This window comes from Rana temporaria, chromosome 1 (genome assembly GCF_905171775.1).
Source record: "Rana temporaria chromosome 1, aRanTem1.1, whole genome shotgun sequence".
NCBI lineage: Eukaryota > Metazoa > Chordata > Amphibia > Anura > Ranidae > Rana > Rana temporaria.
The window spans coordinates 186017970-186030233 of NC_053489.1; the positions used below are offsets into that span (position 1 = coordinate 186017970).

The 12264-nt window shown below is 42.9% G+C and overlaps 1 protein-coding gene across 13 annotated transcripts in view; it reads right to left on the reverse strand.

The window, feature by feature from the left end:
- NCOR2 (nuclear receptor corepressor 2) overlaps positions 1–12264 on the reverse strand; it is a 599120-nt gene that overhangs the window by 104096 nt on the left and 482760 nt on the right. For 7 of the 13 annotated variants that reach the window (XM_040347350.1, XM_040347349.1, XM_040347347.1 and 4 more), the window contains 2 exons: positions 9191–9296; positions 2964–3059 (listed from right to left, as the gene is read on the reverse strand). In XM_040347350.1, coding sequence (XP_040203284.1) covers positions 2964–3059; positions 9191–9296 — 202 coding nt within the window. Of the gene's footprint in view, positions 1–2963; positions 3060–9181; positions 9297–12264 lie in introns of all 13 variants that reach the window. The other 6 variants (XM_040347353.1, XM_040347357.1, XM_040347354.1 and 3 more) reach the window with 1 other exon arrangement.

Genomic DNA, 12264 nt, shown 5'->3' on the forward strand with positions numbered 1-12264 from the left:
AATACTTTGCAATTACTTGTTTATGCAACAATGTACCCACATGAATTCTATAGTATAGAGAGGGGGAGGATGGAGATGAAGGGTTAATGGGCATCACAGTGGCTGAGGGGTTAGCACTTCCACCAACTAGGATCGTCCGTTTGAATCCCAACCATGCCACTACCTGCCTGACGTTTACATGGGTGGGTTTCCTCTGGGTACTCCAATTTCCTCCCACACTCTAAAGACAAGTTAACTGGCTCCTGTCTAAACTGTCCTGTATGTATGAATGTGAGTTAGGGACCTTAAATTATAAGCTCCTTGAGGGCAGGGACTGATGTGAATGTACAATACGTATGTAAAGCGCTGCATAAATTGACGGCGATAGATAAATATCTGTAAAAATAAATAAAAATTATGTGCACGATAAGGCAGGTGAGTGTGTTGTGTACAGGTGACTACAGAGAGAGGCTGGAGAGAAGGATGTACAAGAGAGGAGGGTTTAAAAAAATAAATAAAAATCTAACCATTTTTTGCTGCAATTCTTACATGTCACCTAAAATGATGGGAGGCATATTATTTAGAAAAGCTGAATTCTGGAGCTTTAGATGACAAGAAAACCAATTTAACACCTTAAACCCATTTACTGTTTTTAATGTGCAAGAACACAACGATTTATAATTCTGCTATTAAATCATAGAAATCTTACAGAGAAGCATTTAAAATATATGCAACCTGCACACATATATTATATATATATATATACTGTGGAAATTAAAGACTAATTCCTCGATTAATCGTAAATTTTTTTGATCTATCAAAATTCTAGTGGTGCAACCAATCGTAAATGATCCGTGATCCGAACGGGTCACCATATGTGGATTGGCACACCACGTGATCCGCAGAGCTCCGCTGCTGCCTCAGCCATAGGAAAGGCCGCGACTCCGGCTTAGCTTCCGGAGCGGCGGCCATCTTGGTCCACCCGGCGGCCTAGGTGAGCCTAGAGCGGCACGCTGACATCATCACCCGGCCTCAAGCGCTGGTGTTCGGCCGGCTTCTCTGGTAAGACTAAGCAAGCACTAATCTTCCTATACAGTGGGGGAGACGTGGACCATATTACAGTGGGTGGGAGATGTCGGTGGATTACAGTAGGGGAGTTGTCTGTAGATATTACAGTTTGAGAGGGGGGAGATGTCTGTGGATATTACAGTGGGAGGGGGAGGAGATGTCTGTGGATATTACAGTGGGGGGGGGGGAGATGTCTGGATATTACAGTGGGGGGGGAGATGTCTGGGGATATCACAGTGGGGGGGGGAGATGCCTGTGGATATTACAGTGGGGGGGGGGGGCGGATGCCTGTGGATATTACAGTGGGGGTGGGGGAGATGTCTGTGGATATTACAGTGGGGGTGGGGAATGTCTGTGGATATTACAGTGGGGGTGGGGGAGATGTCTGTGGATATTACAGTGGGGGTGGGGGAGATGTCTGTGGATATTACAGTGGGGGAGATGTCTGTGGATATTACAGTGGGGGTGGGGGAGATGTCTGTGGATATTACAGTGGGGGTGGGGGAGATGTCTGTGGATATTACAGTGGGGGTGGGGGAGATGTCTGTGGATATTACAGTGGGGGGGGGAGATGTCTGTGGATATTACAGTGGGGGGGGGGAGATGTCTGTGGATATTACAGTGGGGGGGGGAGATGTCTGTGGATATTACAGTGGGGGGGGGAGATGTCTGTGGATATTACAGTGGGGGTGGGGGAGATGTCTGTGGATATTACAGTGGGGGTGGGGGAGATGTCTGTGGATATTACAGTGGGGGTGGGGGAGATGTCTGTGGATATTACAGTGGGGGTGGGGGAGATGTCTGTGGATATTACAGTGGGGGTGGGGGAGATGTCTGTGGATATTACAGTGGGGGGGGGAGATGTCTGTGGATATTACAGTGGGGGGGGGAGATGTCTGTGGATATTACAGTGGGGGGGGGGAGATGTCTGTGGATATTACAGTGGGGGGGGGATGTCTGTGGATATTACAGTGGGGGGGGGGGAGATGTCTGTGGATATTACAGTGGGGGGGGGAGATGTCTGTGGATATTACAGTGGGGGGGGAGATGTCTGTGGATATTACAGTGGGGGGGGATGTCTGTGGATATTACAGTGGGGGGGGAGATGTCTGTGGATATTACAGTGGGGGGGGGGGGGAGATGTCTGTGGATATTACAGTAGGGACTATATATGGTGCGTTATAATTAATCGAAATTAGTCGATCAACCGATTAAAAAAAAAAAAAAAAAACACGATTAAATTGAACACAACATTTTTAATCAGTAACAGCCCTTTATATATATATATATATATATATATATATATATATATATATATATATATATATATATATATATATATATAAAAAATATATCTCACTGAAGTGCATGCAGCCATTTTATCTGAACCTGTAATATCAAAGAACAATGTCAGTGAGGCGATAACCAGGGCAAATAGGTGGAGATTAGTGTCAGTGCTGTGGACTTCATATAAGCATGCATTTAAAAAGTGCATGATAGAGCTGACCATAGATGAACTGCAAGAGAGAAGTCGCTCTAATGATATACAATGGTACAGCGGGGAGGATTTCTCAATCCATCCTAAATGCGTAGATGGGGGGGGGGGGGGGGGATCAGCTAATTTTTGTGATAGTCTATATCAGGGATATGCAATTAGCGGACCTCCAGATGTTGCAAAACTACAAGTCCCATCATGCCTCTGCCTCTAGGTGTCATGCTTGTGGCTGTCAGAGTCTTGCTATGCCTCATGGGACTTGTAGTTCTGCAACAGCTGGAGGTCCGCTAATTGAATATCCCTGGTCTATATAGTCTATAGTCGGCTTTACACAATGACAAAACGATAACAAATGTTGTAAATTACAGACAGATGTGGCAAGTAATGCGGTTCTGTAAATGAACATAAGAGTAATTCCTACCCCTGAATATTGAGCTTTCTTGAGGTGTCTGCATAACCAGGTTCTCTGGCTGGCTTCTGGGGGAGAGTTGCTCCTGTTTTACAGCCAGAAAAGGCACTGAAAAATAACAATGAATAAAACAAGAGAGCCATTAGCATATACATTTTTGCTCCTTTTCTTTGGACACATCTTGATCACTAGCCCTATGCCAACACAGGTTTGCTGTCAGTTGCTTCACCAACACCCCTTCTGTAGATTTCAGCTTAGAGAATATCATTCACGTGAACATCAATTTATTTACAGAACACTGCAGAAAGCACTCAGGTATATAAATACGCACAAAGGACAATTGGAAGTGAGAAAAGGAAGACAGTAGATTTCCAAAAAGATCTTAAAATCTTGTAATGGTTCATAGATTTTCTCTCTAGCACAGAAATACCTTCCGATGGCCGTGCCTGTCACACATTCCCCTTACAAAAGTGAACAGAAAACAGCATCCCAGCACATTGTAAGCAGTTTTTCCTCCCTCTGGCAAATAGGACAACTAAAAGCAGGCTATGGCAGAGAGGGATGTAATGCGAGTCTAGCAGGCAGAAAATGTTCTCCATACAAATAAATACGTACCACTCCCACTTCCTGCGTGTACACACATATCCCGCTCATTCCCTGCACTCATACCTCTCCGAATTTTACAGAGCCATAAAGAAAAAGGGCCACCATTCATTTCCTCCAAAACACTCCTGTGCAAAGTTCACTGCCTTTAAAAATCATCTATTAAAGCTTTATTGCAGTGGCAGTGTGATAACAAACTCATAAAAGGAAGTCACCTTCTGGAAGTCTGATGACCCAGGAACAACATGTTTAACCATCTGATTTCCAGCATATAACACAGACATAGGAAGATAGTTGGATTGGGCTGGCACGCTCTTGAACCGGATCCCTCTTGATCCTAAGCGCTGCAGGCTGCTCTGTAAACTTGCAAGGCGTGCTTTGTTGTCTTAACAATTATGTGAATAAAAAGCCAGGGGAGGTGGAGGAAAGCAGCGTAGACGCACATTGCTAATTATGTTTTATAACTTGATCAATTCAGGTCTACCCAGGGAATGATTGACCCAGTGGCCACCTGCCTGCTTTTACAGTTATGAGATTTTGCATTTGGCAAAACAAAAAGTAGAGTCATAGACTGCTGTCTCATGTCTATGGACTGGTTTACTCTATAATCGATTAAAGATCCCAATATGCTAAGAAAGATAAAACAACAAAAACATGAAATCTGAAAAAAAAATAAAAAATTGCAGTCTAAGACCCCTTTCACACTGGTGCCACCCATAGCGTCGGCAGTAAAATGCCGCTATTTTACCGTCTGATTTGCGGCGCATTTCAGCCGCTAGCGGGGCGCTTTTAACCCCTGCTTGTGGCCGAGAAAGGGTTAAAACCACCCGCAATGTGCCGCTACAGCAGCGTATTGCCGGCGGTACGGCAGCGCTGCCCATTGATTTCAATGGGCAGGAGTGCATAAGCAGCGGTGAGTTCCAAAGAAGCTGCTGGTAGGACTTTTCCTGACGCCCTGCCAGCGCACTGCTCCAGAGTCAAACTGGAGACAACAGAGCAGCTGTTTTAGGGCGGATTGCAGGCGCTATTTTTAACCCCCTTAGCGGTATCCCCGAGCGTGACTCTGGGTTGTTTTTCTATGCTAAGATCGGTATCCCCGAGTCAGGCTCGGGGTAGACGTGCAGAGCGTGCAGCGGCGCGGCTTACCTTTCGCAGCATCCACAGACAAGTTACTCACCTTGTCCCTGGATCCTGCGATGCATCCCCGCTGTGTAAGCGAGCGGGACCTCTCTCGATTCACAGTGTCCCCGTGTGCCGCCCATCTCAGTTCCCTGTGACGTTACGACGCACGGGGGAGGAGAACGGTGCCAAATTTTCAAAAAAGTAAACAAACACATTACATACAGTATACTGTAATCTTATAGATTACAGTACTGTATGTAAAAAATACCCACCCCCCTTGTCCCTAGGGGTCTGCCCAGTGACCTACATGTTCTTTTCTATAATAAAAACTGTTCTTTCTCCCTGCAAACTGTAGATTGTCCATAGCAACCAAAAGTGTCCCTTTATGTCAAAAATGGTTTTAGAGCAGCTAGAAAACAGCGATAATAAATTATAATCACTTGCAGAATTGTGCGATAGCGATTTGTGGGGAAATTCGTCATAAAAAATAAAAAGTAATGACAGCGACAATTCGGCAACTGAGCAAATTTCAGTAATTTTGAGTTGATTACATTATTGAATAATTTTTATTTTAATTATATTATTATTTGTTATAATTATTTATTATATTATAATTTATAATTTTGTTTTTTTTAAAAAATTAGTTATTCCTAAGAATTGCAGGCCTACAGTATAAAACGCAAAATTTCCTTGCAAAATAATTGTACCACTTTCCAGACAGAATCATACCGCCAGGAAGGTTAACACTATAGCGCCTGCAAAACACCCTCAGTATGAAAGGGGTCTTAAAGCGGAACTTCAGTAATTTATTCATCTTTCCATTTATTAAATCTTCTGCCCTTGTTGTTTTCACTTTGGATAGTAAAACATGTTTTTTCTCCCAGTAGATACCTTATAGAGCCCACTTCTTGTTTCTTGTCTGGAAAAAAGCCTAGGCTTATGACATCATGCACAGCTCTCTCTCACTCTAGTAAATGTTTGCCAGGAAGGGAGGGGGGATGAGTCATAAGAGGGCCAATGAGAGCTGAAGGTGTGCCTGTGTAAATCCAGGAAGTGAACAGGCAGCAGCTTCAGCTGCCCACAGTAAAGTTTTTGCAGCCAGACTAAGTGGAGGGAGATTTCTGCGACATATTTGGCAAATACAGAATCACAGTATTTAAAAAATAATATCCAAAGTGGGTGGAAGGAAGCTTCAGAATGGCCAAGATGTTTTTATTACAAAGTATGTGAGCAGACTGTAGAGACACATTACAGACAAAAGGCACCAACGGTAAGACCCAGTGCACATTGAAAGTTGTACAATTAGCAGGAACGTAACAATAAAAAAGGTTTCATTAAAGTCATAAGCAACAAGTCAAAGAGAAATTACATGTCTGCTTCACACATCAAATATGTCCAACAGCTGTTTAAACCAAAATCACCCAGTGCCAAAGGGCCAGGCTGGTGTAAAGTTAGATCACAGAAAATGAATGTGAAAAGGAGGAGGTTAAGAAGAGACCAGTAAGTATTATAGGGCGATATTTATAAGCATTCTCAAGAATACTAACATTTCTGAACATTAAGGGAGCGCTAGGGTAATGATCTGCCAGTCCCTTGGAGTCACCCCCCCCAACTCACTTTCCTATTGCTGCAAAAAGGCTCGTAGACGGGGTTTCTTGAAAGATATAAATCGAGGAATTGATTAAAGAGATAAGATCTGTAGAGTGCAGACGTGCTCTACAGAGACTTTCGAACGACGTCGGGGCATAAGGCTGAGATCGAAGAACCTCAAATGAGAGAGATGAAATTATAAAACTATGTAGCGATGATGTTCATGTAACAGAATCTTGTAGGGCGATCTAAGTGCGCCAAACATTATGGATCCTTTTGAGGGTGAGAAGAGAATGGACATCCATAAATCAATGTTCGTTCAACCAGCAAAACTGCCCTGGGCTTTTCATTCCAGGAGGAAACAGAGGGCAATGCAGTGGTAGATGGGGAAAAATTAGACCATGTGACGTAACATGGGGCTCAGAAGGAGGGCGAGAAGAGGGAGGCAGCCAAGCTAAGGCTCCATTCACACTAATGCGTTTTTTGGTGCATTTTACATTTTGCAGAAAAGCAGGGACATTTTTTAACATGGGTTCCTATGGAACATGTTCACATCAATGCTTTTTTGTGCCTCTGCGTTTATGGAAAGGGTCGGGGACTTTTTTTCCTGCAAAAAGCAGCGTTTTGCATGTAATGGACCTGTATCCAAAACGCAAGTACCGCGTTTTGCGTTTTTTTTAACCTGTTTATAGCTGGTTGTTAAAGGAAATGTAAACATTTTTAAATTGATGGCTAAAAAAAATAAAAACGCAAAGCGTAAATCGCGGTAAAAACGCACGTCAAAAAACGCAGCAAGCACCGCAAAAAGCACTGCAAAAACGCTCAAAAGCAACATGCATAGGTGTGAATCGAGCCTTATGGGGAGAAATGACTGCATATTCATACAATATATTCAACAGCGATCTGTCATTTCCTCTAGTCAGAAAACACCCCCCTCCCTTCAGTTAGAACACACCTAGGGAACATAATTAACCCCTTTCTGGCCCCCTAGTGTTAACCCCTTCCCTGCCAGTGACATTTTTGCAGTAACCAATGCATTTTTATAGCACTGATCGCTATAAAAATGCCAATGGTCCCAAAAATGTGTCAAAAGTGTCTGAAGTGTCCGCAATAAGGTCGCAGTACCGAAAAAAAATCGCAGAAGAATACGTATCGGCCTAAACTGAGGAAAAAAATCTTTTTTTTTATATATTTTTGGGGGATATTTATTACAGCAAAAAGTAAAAAATCTTTTTTTTTTTTCAAAATTGTCGCTCTATTTTTGTTTATAGCGCTAAAAATAAAAACCGCAGAGGTGATCAAATACCACCAAAAGAAAGCTCTATTTGTGGGGAAAAAAAGCATGCCAATTTTGTTTGGGAGCCACGTCACACGACCGCGCAATTGTTAGTTTAAGCGACACAGTGCCGAATCGCAAAAAGTGGTCCGTCATTGACCAGCCAAAATGGTCCGGGGCTGAAGTGGTTAAAACCCCTTATGGTACATTTTAGGATGTACCACACTCTCTTAGTTCTCCTTTCTTTCCCTTATATCTCTTCCTATCCTAGTTGTTTCCACCCCCCCCCCATCCTTCTCTCTAGACATTTTTCCTGTTATCTTATTCTTTCTTTCCCTTTTCTTTGTTCCTCCCCCTCTTTTCCTCTCCCTTCCATGTATTCTCGATTTGTATTCCTTCTTACTCCTTGGTGGGTGGGGGGTAATGGTATGAGTGGCAGTGCTGGGGGAGGTTCTGAACAGCCAACTTAGGTGCTCTTGATCGAGGTCATCTGCTGATCTGAGAACTGTAGTGGGGACTTTTAATGGCAACTCTAATCACAGGTAGTGTTACTCACTATGACTTCAGCTCTATGGTGTCTCGCAGCAGTGACACCAATGCCGAAATCAGGAGATGGGGTCTCCTCCAGCCCCTCCCACTTCACATTCCTCACCAGTCAGCTGACCTCTAGTCTCTGCCCCCAGCCATGGCATGAACTGAATTGGCGGCTGCGAAGAGACAGCTCTGCTGGGTAGCCGCGAAATAGCTGGGAGATCGGTGCAGGCTTCAGGAACAGCCCAGGATTCTGTGACCCCCTGGCAAATCGTCATTTGACCCCCAGGTTGAGAACCACTGTGCTAGAGGAATGGGAGACACATACAGGTTTTTTTTTTTTTTTTTTCCAATTGATGTTTTTTGAAACTAGCAAAGTTTAAAAAAAACTCTGCTTATCTTTGTTTTAACAGATAAACAGGTAAAACATATGTAGGAGGATTTGTTTAATCTCTGTGTATCATCTGAGGCTGTTTACTTCATTGGGTGTATGTGAAGGTTTACAACCACTTTAAAAAAAAAAAAAAAGGTACTGCAAACTTTTACTAAAATATAAAGTTTAACAAAAAACCTGTGCTCTTAGAACAGGACGAGAGGCGGAATATCAGGACTGGAGAGCTGCATGACTCATGGCCTTGAGCAGTTATGATATCTGTACTGAGCCAGAGCTACAGTTGTTCACACTTAGTTATAGCTGAAACATTCCAGTCAATGTGTGCTAAAGGCAACAAGACGTGTCAAGGATGATGAAAGGAGTTTGCAGACAAACCGTCATAATAAGTGAACTTTGCTTTATAAAGAGAAATGGAGTTCACCGTGGTTCAGTCGTGCACAGGAGGAGGTCAGTGACCCGGTCTGCTCTGCAATGTTATGTTTATACTGGACAGTTCTTTTTTTTTTTTTTTTCGGCTTGTATCTGGCAGGCTTACTATGAACACAATTGAGTGTTGTCAGTGGAATAATTTAGCAACACACTTGGCATTTAAAAGGGGAAGGGAATTTGCAAACAGGAAAATTGACAACATATATCTGGCTATAACACAAAAGGACAATTTATAAATCAAAGCAAGCACATAAACATAACCGGACAGAACAGATCTGAACTTACGCTCCTCACCCAGTTTTTTTGGGTCCACATTGATTGGTAAACCCATTGTGATGGACCCTACAGGGACCTTTGCATGTTCAGAGCTGTATGGAACATGAAGTGGGATGGGAACACCCTGAAAATAGAAACATTGACGGTAAACATGATATAAAAGATACTGCGATAGATGATCCAAAACAAAGGGAATGGAATAAATACAATTTTCTGTTTGTTTTCAATGTTCCTTATTAGTATCATTAGACCCAGTTCACACTGGGGCGACTCGTCAGGCGACACAGCCGCCTGACAAGTCGCGTCCCATTGTAGTCAATAGAACCGTTCTAATAGGAGCGACGCAAGTTGCTCGACTTAGAAAAAGGTTCTTGTACGACTTCGGGGGCGACTCAGGGCGATTTGCATTGACTTCTATACAGAAGTCATTTTGCAAGTCGCCTTAGAAGTCGTCTTCAGGTCGCCTGGCCGAGTCGCCCCCGAAGTCGTGCCGCCCCAGTGTGAACCGGCTCTTAAGGCTGGATTCACATACTGCGGTGAAAAAAGATTTACGTTAAAACGTCTGTCACCACAAAGACACACTGGAAACAATTGTTTCCCAAGTGTCCCATTCACACTGCATTGCAACCTAGAGGCGTGCTGCGATAAAATGCAGACATCACAGTGCACCGTTCCAAATCACATGGCAATGTAGAACACCGCAGCACATCATACTTCACATAAAGTTTGTACAAATCAAAAAAAAAAAAAAAGGAAGCCTTGTGATGTGCCGAATTGCGTACCACACTGCTTCCTACTGTAGCCGGGAATGCAGAGCTGCCGAAGTGGTAAAGTGCTCCATCAGCTTTGCATGCCCGTGTGAATTCGCCATAAATGATAACTAAATCCAAGAACAAAAATGTATAATATTGCAGCTTACCAGTCCTTGGATGTAGTGGCTGCATTACTTTTTTTAATGCTTTGTATATTTTCAGCATTTTCAGCAAGTAAATATTGATCTTGCTAAAAATGCAGCATCCTTGTCACTTGTGAGCTGCACTGAAAGCAAAAAGAATTTCATCTTTCTTCTATATGCTACTAATCTCCCAATCCCCCCATATAATGCAGATGAACAGGGGTAGATATACATTAGAAGTTTGGTCTGGGTGGCAACCATGACATTCCAGATACACTAAAAGAGTTAGCGTACAAACTGTTATTGGCAGCATTAATGGGTAAAAATAAAGAGAAAAATGCCTGGGGGAAAAAAATGCAGCCACTACATCCAAGGACTAATAAGCTGCAATATATAACATTTATGTTTTCTGGGTTTAGATACACTTCAACTAGCTGGACGTAGCTGTGACAAAAAAATATGAAATCTTAAAAGTGTTACTAAATCCACAACAGTAAAATATTTCTGTATATGCAGCATAGCATGCTTGTTATACTCACTGCGGAACTTAAGGGGTGAACCCTCTGCATTGTGTAAAAAGCCAGTGTTATCCTATATGCACAGATCCTTCCCTGCACTGTCTATCTGGGGAAGGCCAGCTAACACAGGCATGGTAGCCGACCTGCACATGCTCAGTTGTGTCTTTTATGCTGGAGAGAACAGTTTCTTGTTCTCAGAGATAGCCAGGTCACATGATATTAAAGGGGTTGTAAAGGTGGAATTTTTTTTCCTAAATAGCTTCCTTTACCTTAGTGCAGTCCTCCTTCACTTACCTCATCCTTCCATTTTTCTTTTAAATGTCCTTGTTTCTTCTGAGAAATCTTCACTTCCTGTTCTTCTGTCTGTAACTCCACACAGTAATGCAAGGCTTTCTACCTGGTGTGGAGTGTCGTGCTCGCCCCCTCCCTTGGACTACAGGAAGTCAGGACGCTCTCTACGTTGCAAATAGAGAAAGGAGCTGTGTGTTAGTGGGCGTCCTGACTCTCCTGTAGTCCAAGGGAGGGGGCAAGCACGACACTCCACACCAGGGAAAAAGCCTTACATTACTGTGTGGAGTTACAGACAGAAGAACAGGAAGTGAGGATTTCTCAGAAGAAATAAAAACATTTAAAAGCAAAATCGAAGGATGAGGTAAGTGAAGGAGGACTGCACTAAGGTAAAGGAAGCTATTTAGGAGAAAAAAAAATGTACTTTTACAGATCCTTTAACATCACACATGTGGGCGTGTATACAGGCTGCAGTGAAAATCTCCTCCTACCTAAACTCTCGGCACTGAAGAAACAGTACAGATTATAATGTACCCGTGGTATACAGATCATCCAAAAAAGGTATATGGTGCCAGTATTTTATTGTAAAAAGAAGATTTATAAGTTGTGGGCACTGTGGGAGGGTGGATGAACTATTTTCATATTACTGGGTTTAGTAACACTAAGTTTTTATTTTGTATCTGTAAAGTTTGTATTTTGTTTCTACATAAAGCAGGGAACCGGTAATTCTATTTGTATTAATGTGCCACATCAATTGTATAGACCAAAAATCAGAAACCCCTAATGTGGACTTTTTAGTCACAAATATTATAAAAAGGGATACTTCCTTTCATAATACTTGTGCCTAAAAAGTTCACATTAGGGGTTTCTGATTCCTTGTTTATACATACAGCAATAAAACACAGAACACAATAATGGATTTCAAAAGCCATGAACACTTCCAAAATACAATGGGCCAGATTCACAGAAGAGATACAATGGCGTATGTGATCCGCCCGTCCTAACTATGCGGCCGATTCATAGAATCAGTTACGCATAGATAGCCCTAAGATCCGACAGGTGTAATTGACTTACACCGTCGGATCTTAGGATGCAATTCTAGGCCGGCCACTAAGTGGCGATACCATTGCGGCCGGCGTAGAATATGCAAATGACTAGTTACGGTGATCCGCGCGTTCGTCGCAATCTCGTACGTCGTCGCTCGTCGGTTTTTCCCGTCGCAAAGTTACACCTGCTTTAACATGGCTTATCTTTAGATCAGCCATGTTAAAGTATGGCCGTCGTTCCCACGTCGAATTTCGATTTTTATTGCATAAGACGTCCGGGAATACGAAACGCCGTAACGCACGTCGCCGTTCAAAAAAAACGTTGGGGCGCCGTAATCTCGCGCA